At 40.8% G+C, this 26,057-nt stretch overlaps 1 protein-coding gene across 2 annotated transcripts in view; it reads left to right on the top strand.

Moving 5' to 3' along the window:
• The window catches only part of ptbp2a (polypyrimidine tract binding protein 2a), a 75,861-nt gene that overhangs the window by 18,159 nt on the left and 31,645 nt on the right, over window positions 1-26,057 (top strand). For both annotated transcript variants that reach the window (XM_072574604.1, XM_072574602.1), the window contains exons 3-7: window positions 662-734; window positions 6,583-6,755; window positions 12,946-13,089; window positions 18,800-18,964; window positions 19,046-19,156. In XM_072574604.1, coding sequence (XP_072430705.1) covers window positions 662-734; window positions 6,583-6,755; window positions 12,946-13,089; window positions 18,800-18,964; window positions 19,046-19,156 — 666 coding nt within the window. The remainder of the gene's footprint in view (window positions 1-661; window positions 735-6,582; window positions 6,756-12,945; window positions 13,090-18,799; window positions 18,965-19,045; window positions 19,157-26,057) is intronic.

Below are 26,057 nucleotides of genomic sequence, written 5' to 3'. Positions count from 1 at the left end.
ATGTATTATGGATCATTTACTCATCTCTGAGCTTGGCTTCATATCTTTTCAAGTGTGCTTAAGTCATTCCAGCATAAAGCTGTTTGAATATTAAGTGACTTTTGTCTAATTTGCTAGGCTAGATTATTAATACTGATGAAGGCATAAACTTATACAATTCTGGTGGTTATATTTATTAAATTTAGAGGAAATATTGCAATTAAATCAGCAAAAATGTTCAGAGGGCCCTTTTTATGGATTAAAGTGGCTGGTAACACTTTAATCTTAATCATGCCATGTATTTCTAGTTAGTAACAAATTGCAATTTTTCTGTAAGCAAAATTTTTTTTTATAGTGAGAACAGTTAGTGATTTGTGAGCAAGGGACAGGTAGGCTTATTAAAATTATACTGGGAAAAGAAAGTAAATCGGAACTTGTCGAATCATAGCTCTTTACATTATTCAAGAGTTGGTACAAGAACTGTCCCTCATTTGTATTTGGTTTGTTTTTTGGCAACATTTTATAAAGTTTTGATGAAAGCTTTTACTTAATTATATTTGACAGCAATATGAGCACTTTTAATCTTGTGATTTCCAGAAACACTTGAAAAACAAACATCAGTGCACAAAAGTGTTCTGCATCACTGTATTGAATTGATGGATTTTGTGTTTTCTCTTTGCAGCGGGGATCTGACGAACTTTCTGGCACCATTCTTAGCAGCTCAAACTCTGCCATGAGCAGTGTGGTTGTTACTGGTAGGTGAGCTAGTCCATGTCTTAGAGCAAAAGTTGTTTATTTTAACTCTTGTCTTATTGGATAAGTATGTTAAATGCACGGTACTGAATGATTATCTGCTTCTCTACCTGGAAGGATGGTTATTCACGGGTGATTTATTTTTGGTGCTATTAGAAATACCAACTCCATGCTTTTTGGTCTGTGCATTGCCAGCACAGTTGACAAATGAGAATAGGAAGAAAAACTGGTATCTAGTCAACATAAATTTGAGGAGTAGTATTGTACGAGTAATCTTTATTGGAACATGAAAATCCAGGAAGAACATTCACAAGCTAGCCCAGTTGTTGAGATGGGCCATCTTGCATTTTGAGCCCTTAATGATGTTTAACAAAAGTTATGAATTACTGTCCTTTTTGACCTTGGTTCTCCAGAGCATATGAGGTTAGGAACACTTGGTGTAGGAAAGGTAAATATCTTCTGCTGTGGCAATCTTCTAGATCTTCAAGTCACATTGAGAAATCGTCTGAAATACTCCAGAGCAGTAGGCCTTCACATTTGAGAATTTAACGTACTCTGTAAAAAGAACTGGTTTTTATTATATTTTAGTTCAGTTAAAATCCAGATAAGCCACTGCTATTCAGTAGTGACCGGTTCAGTCTTGACAATTGGTATTTGGGGGAAAAAAAATAGATTTTGAGTCTATTAGCTGCAGAGACCAGTTGGATTTAGGATCAAGCCTCTGGAATTTTTTTCAGCTCCTTATTTTTAACCATGAAGTCTTGAGGTAATTCCGATCATTTCTATATCTATGCTACACTGGCATTGTGCATAGGGATGAACAAATTTGTGGTGTTTGTGCAATAGAAAAGGATGAATTATTCCAAATTCGTTGTGTGGGCAGTCTGTCTCTAGAATGCTGCAGTGTAGTACCTCACATGATTGCAGCATTCTAGAGACTGACTGCCCACACAATAACTTAGATATTATTATGAATAAAATCTTGCTATTGATTTTGAAGTAATTTTATAATCTAGCTGACATCTATGTAGAGGCCTACACTTCTCCTTCCCTGATGTCCAAGTGTAATATATAATCCCATGTAATAGTCTCAAGATTGTATTAAATGGACAAAAATGGTTCGTGTAATATGCAATTGACAGGAACAGTGAAAGTACTTTATTACAGGAACAGAGATTTGGTTGGCCAAGGATGCCTAAATTTCGTATTTTTACCTACTACTTAATGGCTGTAGGAAATAAACAGCATGCAGCAGGACACTAAGCTGCAAGGTGGCTTCATTTTTTTTTTAAGAATGAAAATATACTTACGAATGCTTCAACGAACTCCACTATCAGGTGTATTCCATTCAGTCAGATTATGGCCTTTGTACCTGAACTGCATTTACTCATAACTTCCCAGCCATTTTGTTGTAACAAACTTTGAGACTGCCTTATTACATTTGGCTTTTCAAAACATTAATTTCCTGAGGTGGGTTTATCTGAGCATGGAAAGCTGCTCCTGATTTATCTTGATTATTGGAAGGCGCCAACTGTCAGAACTGGATTCTCTGGTTATTAATGGTTACAGCATTAGTCTGTTCTTTGCTTTACAGTGCAAAATAAAGACTATTGTGTGGGAATCTGTCAAGTTGATAGCCTACGTTGGATGATATTATACAAGTTTTTTTTTTATGGGGCCTCTGTGTAGTACTACAGAAGTAAAATCCTGACCCCTGAACTGCGAGGCTTGGGTTCAAGTCCCACCTGCTCCAGAGGTCTGTTAATAATATCTCTGAACAGTTCGATTGGAAAAATAGCTTTAAAATACTTGATTGAGACAAACGCTACTGCAAAAAAATTTTTCTAATCTAGTTTGATCTAATTTTCTCCTTCCCACATTGCTGAGTCTTTAACTATATCCCAGGGAGGGGATGAGGTATTATCACTGAATTAGTAATCCAGACCCAGGTTTGAATTCCACCAAAGTAGATAGTGGAATTTGAGTTTGAATTTCAATCAATCGGGAATAAAGATTCTAATGATGAGCACAAAACCATTGTTTGTTCTTTGGTGGCATGGCATAGTGATTAGCACTGCTTTCTCACAGTACTAGGGACCTGGATTTAATTTCGGCCTCCAGCAATTGTCGGTATGGAGTTTGCAGATTCTCTCCCTTTTTTGTCTGCTTGGTTTTCCTCTCTGGCTCATCAGTCAGAGGGACTGGGTGGGTTACTCTTCGGAGGGTCGGTGTGGACTTGTTGGGCCGAAGGGCCTGTTTCCACACTCTGGGGAATCTAATCTAATAGTGGGTGGCACAGTGGTTAACACTGCTGCCTCACAGCACCAGAGACCCAGGTTCAATTCCCACCTCTGGCGCATTCTCCCTGTGTCTGCGTGGGTTTCCTCCCACAGTACAAAAATGTGCAGGTTAGGTGAATTGGACATGCTAAATTGCCCATAGTGTTAGATGTAGGGAAATGGGTGTGGGTGGGTTGCTCTTCAGAGGGTTGGTGTGGACTTGTTGGGCCGAAGGGCCTGTTTCCACAATGTAAGTAATCTAACCTAATCAAAGGTGTGCAGGTTAAGTAAATTGGACATGCTAAGTTGGCTATATATATTATATGTAGTGTCCAGGGATGTATAGGGTATTGGATTGGACATGGGAAATACAGAATTATAGGGATAGGGTAAGAGGGTAGGTCTGGTTGGGATGCTATTTAGAGGTATGGACTCTATGGGCTGCATGTGTCCCCATCCCTTCCCGTCCCTGGAATGAAACCTGATGGGTTACCTGACACCAACTTCGCTGGAAACAACTGGAAATTCAATCCTAACATCTGGGATCAAAATTCCACTGTCTGAGTTGTCCCACAATAAGAATATTTCCCAGAAAACATCAGCTGGCATCGCATTTGGGCCTTTGAACTTTATACATTTCATGGGTTCCAGAATTATCAGGTCAAACATTGTCTTCATTATCACATGCCAGCACCCCCAATGGTGCTGAGTACCATTTGAAGGTGACACCATGTGCAGACTGCTCTCCCTGGGACCTTCATTGTTCGTCACTGGTTCAGCATTGCCACTGACTTAGCTGATTGAAGCCTAAAAGACGTACCTATTAGATTGCCTGCCATGCCTCCATGTCTACCTGCCTGCCTACCCACCTACCCTTGACCTCATCCTCACCAATGCAGATGCATCTGTCCATGAAAGTAAGAGTCGCCCATTTACAGCCCTTGGGGAGGTGAAGTCATATCTTCATATTTGAGGATGACCGCCAGCATACTGTGTGGCACTAGCATCATATTCAATGGGGTAGACTTCAAACAAATCTAACAACTTGACTACAAGTGTGAGGTACTGTTAGCACTAGAATTGTACTGCAATTCAATCTGTTGGTTTATCCCTCAATCCACCATTACTATCAGACTAGGGATTGACCCTGTTTCAGTGAAAATTACTGGAAAGTGTGCCAGCTGCTGCAAAGTAAGCTGTTACAGGATTAGCTGTGCCTCTTGCTCAGCTGTATTATGCAACTAAAATATTGGCATCTGCTCAGCAATGTGGAAGATTATGTAGGTATCCTCCACTAAAAGCAAGCCAAATTCAACCTGGCCATTGCCACCTACTCTTCATCATCCTTGACAGTGATGGATGGGTCGATACTTTTTTTTAGTCTGGAGCTTATTGATCCAGAAGGCTGTGGAGGCTGAGTCACTGAGTGTATTTAAGACCAAGATCGGATCTTGATTAGTAAAGGGATCAAGGGTTATGGAAGGAGATAGGAGAATGGGGTTGAGAAACATCAGCCATGATCATATGGTGGAGCAGACCCACTGGGCCAAATGGCTTAATTCTGCTGCAGGATGTTGTGGTCTAATATTCATCCCACAGAAGTGACAGGTGCTGATCATCCTCCATCAGGGAAAATCTAATGATAATCCCTCAACATTCAATGGTGTTACCATCACTGAACTCCCGAAGCAACATTCTGGGGGCTACCTTTTGACCAGAAACCTAACTAGGCTGGCCATATAAATACTGTGCTGATGAGAGCAGAACAAAAGCTAGAAATCTTGCAGTGAGCAACTCTCCTCCTTATTCTTTAAAGTATGTCAACCATCCTCAGGACAGGTCAGGAATGTGATGGAATATTCTCCACTTGACTGGATGAGTGGAGTTCAAACAACACTTGAGCTTGCATTATCAAGATAAAGCAGTCTGCTTTGGCAACACTTCCACAAACATTCACTTCTCCCCCACCACCGATGCATGGTCGCATTGCTGATATTATTACAAGATGCATTGCAGAAATTCACCAAGGCTACTGAGACAGCACTTTCTAAAACCCACCACCGTTACCATTTATAAAGGATAGGGACTTCCACTATCTGCAAGTTTCCTCCCCGGTTAGTCGTCATCCAGACATTGAAATATATTGCTGTCCCATAGTATCCAGCAGCTTTGTGGGCCTACCCAAAGAGGTCCTCTGGGACAATGTTGACTTTCCTTTTTAACTAAGCCAACTGCAGCGGTTTAAGAAATCAATTCATCACCATCTTCAAGGGTGATTTTGTAGTGAAAATTAAAATCACATGTTTTAAAAAACATGATCTAGACTTAAGTGGGTTCTGAATTGCATCTCCATGTTAAGTACAAATATCACCTGGTCTCGAGTGTTACTTTGCCTGAAAATTGCACCATTGGTGTTGACTTTTTGCCAAAAGAGAGAAAACAGAAAAAGACTGTTCATTCATTTGAGCTTGATTTGCCTTTTAAGTTGCATTATAGCTAATTTGTAGATCACTTTCAAATATTCACTTTGCTTCTGTACCCTTCAACACCCTGTCTAACAAAATTCTTGGTACTCCATTTAAAAATTTCAAAATGCATTTAAGTCAGCTATTTTGTAGAAAGATGGAGTTCCATATTTTGTGTGAAAGATGCTTCCTGAAACTTCTGAATAACCAAGCTCCGATATTAGGATTATGCTCCCTTGTTGGGAGTCTGATCAGGGGGAATAATTTCACTCTGCTGACATTTTTCACAATTGCTGAAGTTGCTATGCAGCTAAAAGCCTTTTCGTGATTCTCCTCTACCCATGCGCAAAATTAATTCTCATGGTCATCCCAACATCTATACAAAAATCTGATCATCATCATGCACTAAAACCAAATCTGCATACGTACCTTTAAAGTGACTGGGAGAAAGTTAACCATGTTGTTATTGTTTTGAATTAAAATTTACTCTTGTGAATGTCCAGGTATGGATGGAGGCAAGTGACCATGTTCGTGTTGGATATTGATTACCATGGCTTTCTTTTGAAACAAACTTGTACAATAAAGAAGTTAATTTTAAACAAAATATTGTGCCATTTGTTGACTAGGCCTGCACCAGTTGATTTCCTAATATGTTTTTGCTGCAATCAACTGTGCAGGCGTAGTCAGCAAATGGCACAAAATATTTTTGAGGAAAAAACACAAATCTTTGTTTTTCTCATCAGTGTATATAAATGTAAAATAACTAAAATTACTGCTTGGAAGGGTTATCCTCCGTCCTCGTCCTCGTCCTCGTCCTCGTCCTCGTCCTCCCCAACACCTGGAATTGCAGACGTATGTTGTTCACTACTGAGATACTGGTAACTAACTGACCTTTGTTTTTGTGTGTGTGTGTATTATCTGATCCAAGTACAAGCAGCTAAATAGCTGCCGTGAAGCAGTCTCATTCCATTTAGTTTACAGTTTTAGTAGTTTCTACGTACTCATTTCAAAATCACTTGCAGAAAAGCTAAATTAACTTCTTTCAGTGGTCATAGAGTTTTCACTGTTTTGTTCATTTTAGCAAATTATGAATTTATGTTCTGCAGCTAATGGCAGTGACAGCAAGAAATTTAAAGGTGACGATAAGATGATTGGTGCACCGTCTCGTGTCCTCCACATCAGGAAGCTGCCTAGTGAAGTTACGGAAACTGAAGTCATAGCTTTGGGTTTACCATTTGGCAAGGTTACCAACATTCTGATGTTGAAAGGGAAAAACCAGGTATGCACAACCTAGAATATCAAGTGTACTCTTGATTAGAGCAGATGTGAGTGCTGTTAACTGTGTTGAGCTATTTTTAATGTATAGCCACTAGTTGGATGGCATGGGTAATGGTGTTAAAATAAATCTTGTGACACGCAAGCATATTTGCCCCATTAACTTGTGTAAAAGTAAAACAAATTGTTGTTAAATGGGGATGGCCTTGACAGAGAACTTGCTGTATGCGTGCTAATGCCGCCTAACATCATTTTAATGTTCAAATATTTCAGTCTTTTTCTTCGCCCCTTCTTCTTTTTCCTTCCTCCCTCCCCCCCCCCCCCCCCCGTGCACTGAGTGTAACGTTATTTGCACTTTTTCATTTGTGAAAAGAGCTTCATAATCTTGAGGTTTATGAAATAAAGGAGAACATTAATTTCAATGCCAGCAGCATAACTGCTGTATATTTCCAAATCTATGACTTGGTGTCACATGATGCAAATCATCTAAAGGGTCAAGGTCACTGTGTCTGTGACTTGTTTCTGATAGTTAATGTTCTGGTCTGTATCTGGAGCATGAGTAAAAGATGGGAAATATATCCTGGGTGGAAAGTACTACTTAACAAGAGTGGCAGTACAACATGGTTGACCATGCTTGGAAACATGAGCTGTACATTTTCATTGACCTTGAGGAATAGTCAGGTAGGACTTGAAAGACCTGATAGAAAGTTAAGTGGGAACCCATATTGAATTGTTCTGATTGCATTTCAATATAATTATTAAAGTTTTTTTTTAAAAAATTCAGCATGTTGTGTTTTTAATACTACTGTTAAAAACAGTTTTTAAAAATATGTTCATCTGGTGCATACAAGCGGTGTGAAGCAACTAATAATTTTTTGTCTCTTTCCATTCCATGCAATAATACTTTGACTATCTGGACATGTTTACTATCCTTGTTGTGAATGCCTTCAACGGTTCAGTGAGGCCTAATTTCCTCCCTTCTAACTGATCAGATTAATCTTCAGAAACCTTGCCAGTTGCTGAACAGTAATTTATGCTGGGTATCATAATATTTGCCAAAATTCTGTAGTACTTCAACAGGTTTTTAATGGGTAGAAGTTTTTTAAACTGGGAAAAGGCCAAATCTTATGGTCAGTTATAATTTGGCCAGAGTGGACTAGTAGCAGATACATCTAATTAGGTAAATCTCTTAGCAGCGGGACACACTCTAAGAAATAGGGAGTGTCCAAGTCTAATATGTTTCAATAAAGATAGTGGGACCAACAAATCCTGTGAACTCTGGATATCAAGATACATCCAAAATTAGGTAGGCTTATTGCAGATACTGAAAGCTTAAAACAACAGAAGCCTCAGGAGCATAGAATGTGCAAGGGGAAACTTAAAGAAAATCTGAAGATAAGGTGAAATGAAATAATGGCAGGTAAACTTAAGGAAAATCCTAACTTATTGTACAAATACATTAAGGGTAACTAGGGAAAAAGTATGGCCAATTACGAGTCAGTCTTAATGTGTTTAGAACCTGGGGATATAGGTAACTTTCCAAATGAATTATTCTGTTGGTGTTCATTAGTGTCACGAAGCGGAGGTCAACACCTTCCTGAGAATTAAAACTGAAGCACGCAGAAAAGAAAGCATTGTCTCTTAATCTGATAAAGTGTGCCAAATGGTATGACCTACCTCTTACCCCCACAAACTGTTATAAAGAAGTGGTTAACTGAAATGAAATTCTTTCACTTGCTCTGCAGTTAACAAGTAACAAATTATTTATCTAACTCCAACAGTGAACAAATTAACAGAATTCCTGAACAAAAACTGAACAATTACTCCCTTAGTGAATTAAATTCTATTGGTCAGCTGTTTCTATAATATGGAATCCAATTAATAAGAACAATAAGTTAAAACTTAATCTCAAGTTCACAGGAATGGATCCTCTGGAATGCTTCTCTTCCTCTCTGCTGATTCTGCTGTCAGGGATGCTTTCTGTGTAATTCTTCTGTTCTGAACATCTTTAGTCAGTTTCTGGCGTTAGAATATTATCTAAACGTGCCTTGTACCTTTATAGATAAGTGGTGCTTTTTTTTCCTGAGTGCAGAGATTTCTTGAGAGCCCAATATTTCTTTCTCGGATGGCAGGTGGCCCTCCTCCCAATTTTCAAATATCCGCATCCTTTTTATACCTGAGGTTTACATATTACTTTGTTTAAATCTGATTTTGGTTTGAGGTCGTCAAAACCAACAGATTTAAATTCAATTGGTCCTTAGTCTCCGGATGCCTTTTCAAATTAATGGGCTGAATTTAAACTGTTGTCTGGGTTTAAAAAAAAGTGCTGCTTGGGCCTGCTAACTGGCTTTTGATAATGTCACTCACCTACAGACATTTCATTTTTAAATCTCAAAACATTGAAAAGTACACCACCTTTTAAAAGGGACATGGCAATGCTTTCCCCCATTTTACAATTTTTAACCTTTCTTACACACCAACTTTTGTGAGACTAGTGAGAGGGACTGTGTGTGTTTAGGAATAGGCAAAAGGGCTATGATATACTTAAAGAATTAGCATGGGCAGGGAGTAAGTTCTGGCTCATGGTAGTCTTAATTGTCGATAAATTTCCAGGGCTGGGTAAAATGTACCCAGGCTGTTCAGGGAGGTAGAAGAATGAGCAGTAATTTTCAGTCCTCAAGTACACATGTGTGTGCACATGACTGGAGGACAACTGTAAGACAGTAACATATGAGTCAAAGAGCCTAATTCTACTCATTCGAATCTGCTCCACCATTCAGTCATGGCCAATGTGATTCTCGACTGCTTTTCCCCCCCTTCTCCCTGTAACCTTTGATCCCCTTTTAAGTGCCAATGTTGTACAGTTATTCAAAAACACACAACTGATAAACCAGAAAACTACAGGCCACTCAGACTAGCCTCCGTGGTATGGAAACTATTGGGAGCACTGCTGAGGAACAGAATTAATTTGCGCTTGGAGAGGCAGAAATTAATCAAGAACAGTGAGCATGGGTTTTTAAGGCGAAGTAGTGTCTGACTAACTTGAATTTTTTTGAAGCAATAACCAGGTGTATAGATGAGCGTAATACTTGGGTTTCAGCGAGGCTTTTGTTAAGATAGCAGCATATGGGAGTCTCTTAGCGAAGGTAAGAACCCATGGGCTGCAAGGAAATTGGCTAATTGGATCCAAAATTGGCTGAGTGGCAGGAAGCAGAGGGTGACAGTCCAGGGCTTTTAGTAACTGGAACCTTGTGCACAGTGGGGTTCTACAAGGATCCATGCTGTGGACTTTGCTGTCTTTTATGTATAACCTATTTAGACTTTAATGTAGGAAGGTTGATCAATAAATTCACGGATGATACAAGAATTAGTGAGGTGTTAACCCCTGATGAGGGTAGCCTTTGATTTGCAGGACGATATAGACTAGCTGATCAGTGGCAAATGGAATTCAATTTGGATAAATCTGGGGTGATGCCTTGTTTGTCCTGCCCAAGTTCAAGCCAATGTATGATGAAAGCCCGGGAAGCGCACAGGTTTGGGGGAACTTGCTGTATATGTTCACCGGTACCTTAAGATAGTGGGGAAGGCACATGGGAAACTCTATTTTATTAGCTGAGGCATAGAATTTAAGAGCCAAGAGATTATTTCTGACTGTATAAAATGTTTAGGCTGCAACTAAAGTAGTGTTTATAGTTCTGGAATCTACCTTATAAGAGAGATGTGATTGCATTGAGGGGGATCTAAAGGAATTTATTAGAATGTTGCTTGGGCTGGAGAGTTTGTGCTGAAGAGATTATTTCCCTTATAGCACAAGAGATTGAGGGGGTTGCATTGAGATGTCTAAAATATTTGAGGCATAACAGGGTAGACAGGAATAAATGCTTTCCATTTGGAGGGATTAGTGACTGGGTCATAAGGTGAGGGTCAAGAGGTTGAGGATGTGAGCAAACCTTTTCTCTTCCAATTGGTGGTGGGAATCTAGGGGCTGGAAACCAGAGAAGGGCTTTTGTCCAAAAAGTCAATTTTCCTGCTCTGCTGTCTGACCTGTGCTTTTCCAGCACCACTCTTAGCTAGACTCTGGTTTCCAGCATCTGCAGTCCTCACTTTTGCCTAGTTGATTTTAACCTTACTGCGAATCCTCTTGCAAGGATGCTGACCTTGAAGTTCTTCTCCTCTCTCCACAATAATCTGTGAGTCGCTCTCTCGCTGCAACCCCCAGGTCATCTTATCCATGCTTGATGAAGGGCTTTTGCCCAAAACATCAATTTTCCTGCTCCTCAGATGCTGCCTGACTTGCTGTGCTTTTCCAGCACCACTCTAATCTAGATAGTGGGAATCTAGAACTCACTGCTTGTAAAAACATTTAAGTATTTAGATATGTCCTTGTCATGCCAAGACCTGCAAGGCTATGGGCCAAGTGCTGGAAAATGAGATTAAAATAGTTAAGTGGTTTTTGCCTGGTGCAGAGTTGATGGGTTGAAAGCCCTTTTTTTTTGTGCTGTGTGAGAGTGGTAAACCCTGGAGGCAACAGGCATAGGTAACTGTTTCATCCCAAGAAGAGCCGAGACTAGTTTGAGGAATAATCTGGATTAGTTCAGAAGTGAATATTTTCAGGAATCTAAAGTAAAAGCAGAAAATGTTCGTAATATTCAGGAGCAGAAAGAGAAACCAAGTCAGTGTTTCAGCTTGATGTCCTATTATCACAACTTGGAAATGTTGGAGATGTACAGGTGGTTCTTCTCTAACATGATTGTGTTCTTGTGCAACTCCATGTTATAGAAAAATTGCACTTTTAGAAGTGCTTGGGATTGGCAATAAAAGTATTACAGCCAACATGTTCTAAAAGTTAATGTTTTAGAAACAATGTTCCCAATTTATCAATTATGTTATCATGAATTTGCATTAACATGTTATAGCAGAATGACCTGTAACAGATTTTTAACAAGTGGGTTGCCAAGCAGACAAGAAGATCTGAAAGGCCGGAAGATCGGAGACTGGTTCTGTCAGAACCAAACAGTATGGTGCTGGTGTCAGAAAAGAAACATGGTTTTGTAAAGAGTTAATGTATTGCTGTCTGGGTGAAACCAAGAACAACAAAAACATGCAAGGTAAAGGTCTGCTATTGAGAACTTGATGTTGACCCTGGAAGATTATGAAGTGCCTAATCAAAAAAATGAGCAGGAGAGGATACGATTATCATGTTCTAGCCAAGTTTACCTTATTGGTAATTTAGTTGGCGATATGTGGTTAAAGATTTATTTTTTACCCGATTACCTGTGTAATATTTTACCACACCTGGGGCTGGAATAGTGTTATGGCTAGCACTGGGCATTCTCTGGGATTTAGGGACTCCGCTGCAGCCACCCAACCCATGTCAGTCAAATTAATAGCTGTCCAGTACAGCCAGTGCTGCTGGGTGCAGGGGATGCTGCCAGTTTTAAAGTGGAGCCTTTGTCGATGATCATTTGTGGTATTTCAGCAGAGGGTAAATAGAATTCATTGGGAATCACCAGCAAGGGTCAAATATAAGGACAATGGGATAGCTGTTTGCATTTTCCCTTCCCAGTGCTGCTACATTTTTTTGGGCACTAATCATCTTTGGAAAGGAATCTCTGTGAGGCCACTGGCAACTCTGACCATGTTTGCTGTGAAGCCTTTGGAAGGCATAGGAAGCCCATGCCAGCTCAGAACAATTACTGAGCACCACTGAACCCTGGCAGGATTGGGATAGCAATCTTTAGCTTGCTAATGTAATTAGCTAGTGTGTGGATTCCCTACAACATCCTGATTACACCACTGACTTGATATATATTGTAAAATGACTATGCTTCAATTATTCACTTCAGTTATTTTGGCGTTTCTTCTTTTGTCTAGCTTTGATCAGTAGTAAAGAAAAAATAAGGACTGGTTAAATGCCAGGGTAACGAGTGTGAAAAATGTTAGTTGTTTCATGGAAGATTGAGTTAACCACCTGAAGAAATTGAAGCATGCACTAAAGAAATACTTATTCATTTGAGATGCACATACGTTTTACAGCATTGGCAATTTGTAATTAAAAACAAAAATACTCCAACTATGCATCAGATGTTACTTAATGACTTGATCTTATCACACTATCTAAATGTTTGAAATGCCATTTTTTAAAAAAAAAATTGTACTTGCTGTTTTTGATCCCTTTACATTTTTTTTTCCAGGCTTTCTTGGAAATGGCTTCCGAAGAGGCAGCCATCACCATGGTGAATTACTACACTGCGGTAACACCTCACCTTCGGAATCAGCCTATCTATATTCAGTACTCCAACCATAAAGAGTTGAAGACAGATGATGCTTTAAACCAGGTTATTGTTTGGTTCATTTTGGGAGTGTTACATGTTCGTACTCGGGACTCCTGTTTCTTTATTTGGAATCATGAATTTGAGGCTTGGGTCAGCTGTGATTTGTTTTATCTCATGCTTCTATTCCCAAATTTGCATGTAAGTTACTTTAGGTTTGATTGCATATAATGCACAAGAAATTAACGTTGTTTTCCTGTTTATAGTGTGCCTTTCTTCAAACATTCAGTCCAGGTTAATGTATACATCACAGATCACACCAGATTCTTCTAAACTCCAGACAGCATAGGCCCAATTAATGCAGCCTCATCATAGGATGTCTTTCATCCTAAAACCAATCTAGGGAAATTTTGCTGAACCCCTCCTCCCCTTGCCATGGTAAGTTTGTCCATATTTTGATATAGAGACCAAATCCTCTGTGCAATAGTCCAGGTCTCACCAAAGCCCAAAACGCCAATAAGCATTCCCATTCTTTTACTCCAGTCATCTTGTAATAAAAGCCTACATGCCACTTCTTTTTTTTAGTATTCACTGTATTAATGTATGCTAACTTTACACTAGTAAGAGTGCCATCCAGCTCTTTGAGCTTTACTGTTCTGAGTTTGCCAGTGGTCACTCGGTAAATTGTTGCCTCAAAACTGCTTGGCTGCACAGCTGCTCAGAACGTCATCTTAGGAATGGGTGTGCAAATGCATTTCTTGCACAGCAGCAGGAAAATTTAGAAAGAACGTAGCTTGATAATACAGAAATAGAGTATTGCTAAATAAAAGACGTGCTTTCAAAGCAACAGTTGGCTTTAATTGGAAAAAGGAGCAATGTCTGTACTTGGTTGTTTGTTTCTTTCTTAGAAACTACACAAACATAGAAAATAGGAGCAGGAGTAGTCCATTTGGCCTTCAAGCCTGCTCCTGTATTCAATAAATTATGGTTGATCGTACAGTGCAATACCATATTCCAGGTTTCTCCCTTTATCATTGATCCCCTTTGCCCGAAGAACTATATCTAAACTCCTCCTTGAGAACACTGTTTTGGCCTCAACTGTTTTCTGTTGCAGACAACTCCACAGGCTCACCACTCTGGTTAAGAAATTTCTCCTCCTCTCAATTCAAAGTGGCCTACCCTGTATTCTTGAACTGTAACCCCCATTTCTAGATTCCCCAGTCCCTGGGAACTTCCATTCAGCATCCTCGTCTAATTAGAATTTTATAGTTTTCTGAGGTTCCTCCCTCATTCTTAACTCCAGTGAATATTCCTAACCGATTCAGTGTCTCTTCGTGCTGCCATTCCAGAAATCAGTCTGAGGAAACTTTTTTTTTGTTGTTGCACTTCCTCCATAGCCTGAGCATCCTTTCTCTAATAGAAGACAAAACTGCAAAAGATACTCAAGATGTGGTGTCTTAAGGACCTGGTACAATTGAAGCAAGACACCTTTACTCTTGTACTCTAACCCTCTCACTGTGAAGGCCAGCATACTATTTGCTGGTTTGTTTTCTGTACCTGCATGCTTGTTTCAGTGACTAGACTACAAAGACACCCTGGTCTTGTTACACTGCCCCCTTTCCTAGTCTATCACAATTCAAATAATGTCTCTCTGTTTTTGCTATTAAAGTAGATAATGTGAAGTATATCCACATTATAGTTCATCTGCTGTGCACTTACTCAACTTGTCCAAATCTCAGAATCCTCTCTGCATCGTCCTCACAATTCAGCTGTTCCCTTTGAAATTTTGTTTTGTCTGTCCTGATGCATAGAAAACACTGCTTAATCTTCCCAGCCCCTGAATGATGTGGCCTATAGTGAGAAATTTAGGAGAATTGCATGATAATTTTGCGATTTCTTTTGACACCAGGAGCAACAGGTTGCATTTTCAGTTAAGTTCTTTATCAAAATTGGTTTTTTTATCAGTGATAGCACTCAACTTGTGGATTGGACCCAGGGTGTATCCTAGGACTGCTTGCTTGCTTGCTCTGTGTTTAACCACTTAGTACCGACTGGATGCTCATGGCATCATTGCCTTGCCTTTTGAACTTCTTTCCACTTCAACCGGAGCTTATAGGCTCATAGTATTGGTGCATTGCTTTGTTTAGCACAGGCTGGTCACCAGTTCCTGGTGGAGTTGCCATCTTGTTATGCAGCACTGTGTTGTATCAATCTTGTGTCAGCAGCTTGCACTTCATATACTATATACAACCTGCTACTTTTCAAGGAGAAAGTGAGGACTGCAGATGCTGGAGATCAGAGCTGAAAATGTGTTGCTGGAAAAGCCTAGCAGGTCAGGCAGCATCCAAGGGATTCCTGAAGAAGGGCTCATGCCCGAAACATCGATTCTCCTGTTCCTTGGATGCTGCCTGACCTGCGCTTTTCCAACAACACCTTTTCAGCTCTGCTACTTTTCAAGGAGAACAGCTGTCCACTGCCAAGTCCAGGGTGACATCTGTTCAGGATGTTCCTGAATAGTCGGTCAGAGGCAGTCCCTTGTATCTTTTAAAAGCTTGTTGTTCCTGATGTCAAGAAAAGTCTCAAATTATCATGCAATTCTCCCATATCAGTAAGACATCCTAGTGGTGTGATGGTCAGTGAGTCCATACCCCTCATTTCAGATAGTAGGACACTGGTTAGCTTTTAGATCCATTGCATCCAGTCCAGGGAGTTTCAGGAACACTACTGGGAGATTGCATAGATATCACTTGGTTGCAAAAGTTTAGTGTGATATAACTGAAATTATCTATTGAAAAAGACCTGGATTGTTTAAGTCTCATCTTTTAGAATGAACATGTTGGTTTCAGTTCGTTCTTATGTAAATTGCAGAACTTTTGTTTTTTTAAAAGTTACATTCTCGAGTGAACTTTAACAATTAGTTTCGTACCAGCCCAGATTATGATTTGAAGGTGTGAGGTGCCCTGTGTGAGACTCTCTGTGCCCCAATGTTCAGACTGATTCTAATCTAAAAAACGGATGTAAAGAATCTTGGATTTGTGCAGTTTTTGAGTGAAATAAAATAATGCAAGGTGACCGATTCATCCCACTGATGCAATAGCATTGTTTTGTCTTCTTGGGAAAATGAAGTATTACTGCCAACATAGCAGTCCCCTATTGCTGGTGTAGGAACTGCTTATATCTGCTTTTTGGATTATGGAACATAGTGTAGTGTAAAGATGAATGGCGTCTGTGACTTCATTATTTCATTTTTGGCTTGACAGAATTATTCATACTTGGTGAAAAGAGAACACATTTACAAATATCACTTAGTGATGTGAGGGTGGGACAGCCTTGCTCATGCTTTCATTGGGACCTGTGTTCTATTCCCAAGTTGGAAGAGAATATCTTGGGTGGCAGACCTCTTGATTGTGGACACTATTGGTGCCTGTAGAAGTCGGTTTGTTACAATAAATAGAAATTCACAAATGAGGGTGCTAACAATGCTGTTTTCTTGGTTGTTGAGGGTGGAGATTTCTGTACCCCATGAGTAGTCCTGGTATTTACTGACCAAGACCAAAGTCATCTTGTAGGGCTTGAGGGAGCAAAATAGCTATTATGGGCTAAACTTTCTTGAAATGGGTGTTGGGGGGGGGGGGGGAAGGGAGAGAGAGCGGGGTGTGATGTGGAGGCATTGAGTAATTGAAAGTGGGTGTCACAGCTGTTAATACTGCTGCAGGTTGGAGGATGTTGATGAGATGCTATAAAGTGAGTAGCAGCACAGATGTACAGACGTCTGCTTAGTGCTATAGGGGAATTGGGTGGGCATGAAAAATCGAGTAGTTGCTTTGGTGGGAGGTTTATACAGTAAACGAGTGCATGACTGAGGTAGCAGAAAGCAAATGGTAATTCACCTTCCTGCACTGTTACTTTGGACTGTGGAGTCTACAGTGACCCAGACAGTGATTTCTGACCAGGTTAGCTGGGTCTGGCAGACCTCCGGGAAGAGGATGGCCCTTTGCCATACCACTGTCCACCGGGTCACTATTTGCAAAATGGAGTGCCAATTTTCCCTTTTCAGCCAGGCTTGGGCAGTATATCATAGAGTCCTAGAGATGTACAGCATGGAAACAGACCCTTCAGTCCAACCCGTCCATGCCGACCAGCTATCCCAACCCAATCTAGTCCCACCTGCCAGCACCCGGCCCATGTCCCTCAAAACCCTTCCTATTCATATACCCATCCAAATGCCTCTTAAATGTTGCAATTGTACCAGCCTCCAGCACATCTTCTGGCAGCTCATTCCATACATGTACCACCCTCTGCATGAAAAGGTTGCTCCTTAGGTCTCTTTTATATCTTTCCCCTCTCACCCTAAACCTATGCCCTCTAGTTCTGGACTCCCTGACCCTAGGGAAAAGATTTCGCTTAGTTATCCTAAGCATGTCCCATATAATTTTGTAAACCTCTATAAGGTCACCCCATAGTCTCTTACGCTCCAGGGAAAATGGTCCCAGCCTGTTCAGCCTCTCCCTGTAGCTCAGATCCTCCAACCCTGGCAACATCCTTGTACATCTTTTCTGAACCCTTTCAAGTTTCACAACATCTTTCCGATAGGAAGGAGACCAGAATTGCATGGAATATTCCAACAGTGGCCTAACTGATGTCATGTTGCAGCTGCAACATGACCTCCCAACTCCTGTACTCCATACTCTGACTAATAAAGGAAAGCATACCTAACGCCGCCTTCACTATCCTATCTACCTGTGACTCCACTCTTCAAGGAGCTATGAACCTACACTCCAAGGTCCCTTTGTTCAGCAACACTCCCTAGGACCTTAACATTAAGTGTATCTGCAAATGTTGAGGACAGTTCCAGACTACCCTACTTCATCAAGTGTGCAGTGGCGTTTTAAATATGACACCAGCACCAGGATGTTGGCATATCTATAGTTATTCTGGCAATTGGGAGAATCCAGCTAGCATTGCTTTATAGGGGTGTGGTATGTAGTTAGAGGCAAGTTTTGGGATAATTGCACGAATACTTGCTAGGTCTCCAAGGAGAGAAATCCTCCATGACACACAACCCAAGTGACATTTTTCCAAAGTATGGTAAAATTTAGCCCTGTCTTTCAGCAATATTTAGGCGTTTCATACTTTGTAAAAATACGGATTTTGTTTGTATTTTGATTAATATTTCTATCGATTCCTTGCATTATGTTGTGGCTGGCAATTTGTTGCCTGACTCATAACCCCTCTATATTTCTCAACATTTTTGTATCTTCCTCACAGTTTACAGTTCCATTGAGCTTTGCATCAACTGTAAACTTAGACTTGCTGTCTTTTAACTTCAGGAGGTAGAGAACAATAAGAGAAAAGATTGAAAAGAATTTGGCCCTAGTACTGATTATTGCAACACTCTACTGCAATCAGTGTTAAGTTGAAAATACCTTCTGAATCCGAAATCCATGAGCCCTTACCTTTTTGTGAAGCACATTGTGAAGCACATTGTTAACAATTTATGTTGAGTTTAAAATTGAATTATCTGGTAAAGTAAATCAATGTAAGTAACTCTAATTTGAATTTATTTAATATATAGCAAATTGTTGAATTCTAGTTAAACTTTTAGAAACTGACAAAAACGGATGGCTTTTAGTTTTGTTTCTCTTCACCCAATGAAAAATAAGTCTTCCCCTAAGTTTGGCCGCATAAGAGCAATTTGACAGTATAAGGATGATATTTCAAATATTTTAAAATTGAGATCTAACAGAGAAACTTATTTGTCTCTTACTGCTTTCAGCGTGCCCAAGCTGTTCTTCAGGCTGTAACTGCTGTGCAGACAGCAAGTACCCCACTTGCCGGAACTACAGTCAGTGAGAGTGCAGTGACACCAGCTCAGAGCCCAGTACTCCGAGTAATTATTGACAACATGTACTATCCAGTAACTCTGGATGTACTTTATCAGGTGTGTTTATGCTTCAAATTGTTGTTGTGGTTTCAATTAAGCTTTTGATGGTTATTAACTGCGTTGTTTATTTTGTTATAGATTTTTTCCAAATTTGGGCCAGTATTGAAAATCATTACTTTTACGAAGAATAATCAGTTTCAAGCTCTGCTGCAATATTCTGATCCTATAAATGCACAGCAAGCAAAACTGGTAAGTGGGACACAGCTGATAATTTTTATACGGGTACCTGCATTTCTGCTTATCTCTGTGAGAACAGGCAGAAGTGTTTCACCCCCCCCCCCCAAAAAAAAAGGCAAAACAATCTTGTCTATTTACCCTCTCCATGTCCCTCATGATTTTATAGACTCTTTTATAAGGTCACCCCTCAGCCTCCGCTCCAAGGAAAACAGCCCCAGCCTGTTTAGCCTCTCCCTTTTTAGCTCAAAAGTGGCAACACCCTTGTAAATCTTTTCAGCACTCTTTCAAGTTTCACAACATTGTATAACAGGGAGACCAGAATTGCGCACAATATTTCAAAAGTGACCTGAGCAATGTCCTGTACAGCTGCAACATGAGCTCCCAACTTGTATACTCAATGCTCTGAGAACTAAATGCCACCTTCACTATCTTATCTACCTGTAACCCCATTTTCAAGGAACTATGAACCTGAACTCAAAAGTCTTCAGCAACGCTTCCAGGACCTAACCTTTCTAACTCCTGACTCTCTCACCTTCTCATAGTGGAATATTTGTTAAATAGCAAACTTAGTTTTAACTGGCACTCTTGACAAACGGGGAATTGTATATCTTAAATACCAAAATATCAGAGTACAAAGGAACCTCGATTTGTCTGAAGGAGATCTTGAGGTCCTGACAGAAATGCGTCTTTTGTTTCCAGTGATTTAAAAGTGCTGTCGAGAACAGTCCTGGACTGATGGGAGCATAGGCAGTCTGTAAATGACCGATCTTGCTCTTGTGCTGTCTCTCTCGGTTGCAGTAAGACACCCCCCCCCCCCCCCCCCCCCCCCCCAACAATAAAAGGCAGTAGCAGTAGTCTTGTTGTGGATGTCCAGTCCGGCTGCCCTGGAGAGGGGGTGGTGGGTGGGGGCGGATGGACGGAGGTTCGGTGTTGGATGGGGTTTTGAGGCGGGGGGGAGATGCGAGGGCTCGCTGCTGCTAGTCTCCTGAACAGGGAGCAGACTGAATAGAAAACAGACCTCCAGAGGAAAGACATTGAATCGATTAACTGAATAATCAATTATCCGAACAAAATAGTGCCCGTCCATCTTTGGATAATCAAGATTCCCAGTATTTGTTATAAATAAAGTATAACAATGGAATGTTTCTGTTACTCTGTGATTTAACATTTTTTTTGAGGGGTGTTTAATGTCTTGAAGTTTTGCTAGGTTAGGATTCAGTGGTTATACATAGCTCCTTGATTACCTGCAATATTTGATCAATTAACAAAGATCAAATACAAGGTCTTAAGAGGGTGATGTGGAGAAGCTGGTGTTGAACTGAGTTTAAAAATCTCTCACCTAGTTATAGTCCAACTGGTTTATTTGAGCACTAGCTTTCAGAGCACTGCTCCTTCAGGTGATTGTGAAGCAGGACCATAAGACACAATTTATAGCAAAATATCAGTGTCATTGCAAGTTAAATGACATTATTTAAAACCTAGATTTAGTCTTTTTTATCTTTTAGAATGGGTTACAGGTTTTGGTTCATTAATATGTAAATCCCAGAACTACTTTTAAGTCACGATCTCAAAGATAACTTAAGGTTTAGGAAAAAGGTGACCTCTCAGCTCAGTGCATTAAAGGTGTGAGGTAGCAGTCTGTCTTTATCCAATCTTGACTGGTTCTATTTCCAAAGTGGAATTTACAAAATATTATGTGGATGCGCAACAATGTACTATGCCACATCATTGCCTGAAGAGTATGAGCATCACCTGTCGCATACATGGTGGATGGTGTCACATCTAATGGTGGTATGTGTCAATACTCCTGACGCATCTTGCAGTGGTTGCCATGACACCGGTTTGTACGGTGTTGTGGTCGATGTTGTCCTGAAGGCTGGGCAGTTTGAGGTTTGGCAGTTGTTTAATGGTGTGAAGTGGAGCCGTAGGGAAGGTCTTGGCAAGGTGCTCTCCTCGTCGATAATGTGTTGCAGGCTGTGAAGAACATAGGTTTTCTGCTCCCAGGGACTACTGGGCAAAGAAGAGTATCTGATCAGTTACAATCAGTGTCCGTATCCAGATGAGGTCATTACAGTTTCTCGCTGTGGCATGTCAGAACTGGCGATCGATGGGTACAATGGCCAACTCAGTTCTTATGAAGGCTTCCTTGAGCATCTTCAGATGTCCACCACATTCCTCCTCATCTGAACAGGTCCTGTGTATGCATAGGGGGTGATTGTTTTTATATGTTTAGGATGAAAGCTAGAGAATTGTAACATCATGATGATATCCGTGGGTTTATGGGTAGAGTGAGGTGCCCATTGTTGGAGAAGCATGTGTCCAAGAATGAGACCGATACTAAAGAGTAGTCCATGGTAAGTAGCGGAATGAACCGTGTTGATGTCACTGTCACTGTGTAGCTGTTTCAGTGACTCCTTGTTTTGCATCCAGAGAAAGAAAATGTCGTCAATATATCTGGTGTATAGTATTGGTTGGAGGTCCTGTGCAGCAAAGAAGTCTTGTTTGAACCTGTGCATTAAAATGTTGGCATATTGGGGTGCAAGATGACGAACTGGGTGTCAGGTGAAAATGTTGTGGTTGAGGATGAAGCCTATGAGTTGTAGGATGGTGCTTGGAGATTTGGTATTGAGGAGTACTAAGGTTGTTACTGCGATGCCGTCATTGTGGGGGATACTAGTGTAGAGTGCAGAAACGTCCATCGTGGCGAGGAATGTTCCCGGTTTGACTGGTCTGTGGGTGCTGAGTTTCTGTAAGAAATCTGTAGTGTCGTGACAGAAGCTGGGGGTCCACCAAAAATGGATTTTAAGATGCCTTCCACATAGCCAGGGAGGTTCTCACATAGGGTCCCATTGCCTGATACAATGGGACATCCTGGTGTGTTCGCTTTGTGTATCTTTCAGAAGGCAATAGGAGTTCCCAATGGGAGAAGTATGTTGGATGAGAGCAGCGAGGGAACTCTGAAGGACTGGATCAAAAGTGTTTTGATCAACGTGTTGAGTTCATGGGTGTGCTCTTTTGATTGGATTGCCTGTAGTGTTTCTGGTTGTTCAGTTGTCTGTACACTTACTTGCAAGTAGTCCATTCTAATCTGAATGATTATGACTCATCCCTTTTTATCTGCTGGTTTGATAATGAAGTTGAGATTTGGTTTTGAGAGAATGGATGGCGTTTTGTTGTGATTTGGTGATGTTTTGCTCGATCTTATGGGTGCGGCTGATGAATCTGGCATTTACACACTTCCTGAACATACATGGAGAAAGTGAGGACTGCAGATGTTGGAGATCAGAGTCAAGAGTTTGGCAAAATCTGATGTAATGGTGTTACAGTTAAAGGTAATTTACAAGGGCATGAGAGGAACTAACCAAAATCGACTGGAAGCAGAGCCTAGTGTGGAAGACAACGGAGCAACAAGGCAGGAGTTTCTGGGTGTAATGGAGGACACAGTACAGAGGTCATCCCAAAGAAAAGCGATTATCCAGGGTGGATTTGTCAGCATGGCTGACAAAGGGAGTCAGGAAACTTATCCTAGAGAAAGCGCGCTTATAAATTGACCAAGAGCACTGGGAAATCAGAAGATTAGGAAGACTACAAAAATGGAGGATATCAAAGACAAATAAGGAATGGGAGGATCAAATATGAAGGTAAACTAGCCACTAATATTAGAAATGATTAGTAAAAGTCATTTTCAATGCATAAGAAACAAATGAGAGGCAAAAGTAGAAATTGGGCTGTTCCAAATTGATGCTGGAAAGCTAGTGCTGAGAGGTAAGGAAATAGCTGAAGAACTTTAATCAATGCTTGTCAGTCTTCACAGTGGTAGACCTGGGTAATATCTCAACAATTAAGTAGAGTCAAGGGGCAGAGTTGAGTATGGTAGTTGTAACAAGTGTGTGCTAGGAAAGCTAAAAGGTCTAAACATTGATAAATCTCCTGGCATCGTTGGGCTATATCCTAGTGTTTTGAGGGAGGTGGCTGAAGAAATAGTGGAGGCATTGGTTTTGATCTTTAAAAAATCACTGGAGTCAGGGAAAGTCCCCAGATGATTGGAAAATTGCTGTTGTAGCCCCCTTGTTTAAGAAAGGATCAAGACAAAAGATGGGAAACTATAGGCCAATTAGCCTAACCTCGTTTGTCAGTAAAATTCTAGAATCCATCATTAAGGATGAGATTTCTAAATTCTTGGAAGTGCAGGGTTGGATTAGAACAGGTCAGCGTGGATTTAGTAAGGGGAGGTCGTGCCTGACAAACCTGTTTTGAATTCTTTTTGAAGGGGTAACGAGTAGATTAGACCAAGGAAACCCAGTGGATATTATCTACCTAGACTTCAAAAAGGCCTTTTAAAGTGCTTCACAGGAGGCGGTTGAGTAAGGTGAGGGCCCATGGTCATTCAAGTGAGCTACTGACATGGATTGAGGATCGGCTGTCTGACAGAAGACAGTTAGGATAAAAGGTTCTCTTTTTGGAACGGCAGCTGCCGACAAATGGTGTCCAGCAGGGTTCAATGTTGGGGCCACGGTTGTTCATTTTATATATTAATGATCTGGATAAAAGGACTGGGGGCATTCTGGCAAAGTTCACTGATACAAAGTTAGATGGATAGGCAGGTAGTTCTGAGGAGGTGGGGAGGCTGCAGAAAGATTTAGGAGAGTGGTCCAGGAAATGGCTGAGTTTGTGTTACCAAATGTGAAGTCTTGCACTTTGGAAAAAAGAATATGGACTATTTTATAAACTGAGAGAAAATTCATAAAGCCAAAGTACAAGGGATGTGGGAGTGCTTGTCCAGGTTTCTCTAAAAGTTGACTTGCAGGTTAAGTCCATGGTTGAGAAAGCAAATAAATGACAACATTACATCTCAAAAGGGTTGGAATGTAAAAGCATCAATGTGCTACTGATACTTTATATAGCTCTGATTAGGCTTCATTCAGAATAGTGTCCAGTTTTGGGCACCACCCCTCAGGGCATACTGGCACTGGAGTGTTTCCAGTGGAGATTCACTTGGATGATCCCTGAAGTGGCAGGTCTAACATGCGATGAACGGCTGAGGATCCTGGGATTGTATTCATTAGAATTTAGAAGGTTGAGGGGCGATCTAATAGAAACTTACAAGATAATGCATGGCTTAAAAGGGGTGGACGCTGGGAATTTGTTTCTGTCGGGTGGTGATATTCTGACTCATGGGCACAGCCTTAGAGTTAGAGGGGATCAATCTAAAACTGAAATGAGACATTTCTGCAGCGAGAGAGTGGTGTGGGTAAGTGGTGCTGAAATGCCCATCAGCCATGATTGAATGGCGGAGTGGACTCTTTGGGCTGAATGGCCATACGTCCGCTCCTAAGTCTTCTGGTCTTAGTGTGGTGCTGGAAAAGCACTGCCAGTCAGGCAGCATCTGAGGTGCAAGAGAATTGATGATGAAGGGCTTATGCCCAAAAACGGGAATGAGGCTAGTGGGTCAGGGCTGAGAGGGGGCTGGGTTTGCAAGGAGGTAGCTGGGAAAGTGATAGGTGGATTAAAGTGAGGGAGAAGGTGGTTAGTCAGAGGGGGCAGTGATGGACGGGTCTGGAGGATGGGGCAGAGTTAGAGGCTTGGGACTAGGATAAAGTGGGAGGGGAAATGAGGAAACTCTTGAAATCCACACGTATCCTGTGTGGTTACAGGGTCCCAAGATGGAATATGATGTGTTCCTCCTCCAGGCATCACGTGGTAACGTTTAGAGCATACGTGTCAAGCCCAGGGCAGCGGCCCTCCGGCGTGGTCCAAATTGACTCCACCTTTGGTCACACCTCTACGGATCTGTGGTGACTATTCTGGTTCGTCACTTGGCTCATTGGGATCACTGCTGACATCTTGGAAGAATTCCCCAAGTCTCATTCTTCTGATGAATTCCTCCGTGTCTGCTGCAAGACCAGTGGGGTCCATTTTGGTGGTGGAGCAGAAATTGAGCCCTCTGCTGAGAACCATACAATACTTTGGTTCTATTTCCAAAGTGGAATTTACAATCTGAGTCAAGATTGGATCCAGACAGACTCTGACCTTGCACCTTTAATGCATTGTCTGAGCTGAGATGTCTCCCTTTTTTTAATAAGACCTGAAGTTTTCTTGAGAATGTGACTTAAAAGAAGTTCTGGGATTTACATATTAATGAACGAAAATCTGTAGTTTTTAAAAGATGAAAGACTTAACTAGGTTTTGTAAATCTATATTGTTTTATTTGCATGGCACTATAATCCTTTGCAGTAAATTCTGTCTACTGGTCCAGCTTCACAACCACCTGACTAAGGAGCAGTGCTGTGAAAGCTAGTGCTTTCAACTAAACCTGTTGGACTATAACCTGGTGATGTGATTTTTAACTCTAAGGTGGTGGTAGTGACCTGCCTTGAATAGCTCCTGGACTCTTCGAGGGCAATTAAAAGTTAACCACATTGTTGCAAGTCCATTATAATAGGCCAGATGTAGTTAGGGCATGGGTGAACCTGTTGGGATTTTACTACAATCTGGCAGTTTTATGGTCATCTACTTATTTCCTGTATATTTTTTCATTCCAAATCTACATTTTAATTATATTGAATTTAAATTCCCAGTGGTCAGATTTGACCTCTTCTCTCCAAATCCTGAATCTTGGCCTCTAAACTACTATTTCACCGTCTTGTCCACCACTCTAAATTTGAATTTGTTCACTGCAAAAAAAAACTAGTTAACAAAGCTGGCTGCACTTTTATTAATAAGTGGCAAGTTCTTCAGCATTTTTTGAAGTAATACTACAAAGTAAAAAATTCACATGGCATCATCTGGTAATCAGTGAAGTTTTTCTGCAGGGACTAAACTAGGAAATGAATGACAACATGCCTCACTAATCAGTGCCATTTTTCCTTCCAGCTCTCGAGTTGGTGCTCTTAGCATCCTTGCAAGCATCTTT

The sequence above is a fragment of the Chiloscyllium punctatum genome, chromosome 7 (assembly GCF_047496795.1).
Source record: "Chiloscyllium punctatum isolate Juve2018m chromosome 7, sChiPun1.3, whole genome shotgun sequence".
Lineage (NCBI taxonomy): Eukaryota > Metazoa > Chordata > Chondrichthyes > Orectolobiformes > Hemiscylliidae > Chiloscyllium > Chiloscyllium punctatum.
The sequence above is the reverse complement of the archived record's forward strand: the minus strand, read 5'-3'. Positions and strand labels throughout refer to the sequence as shown.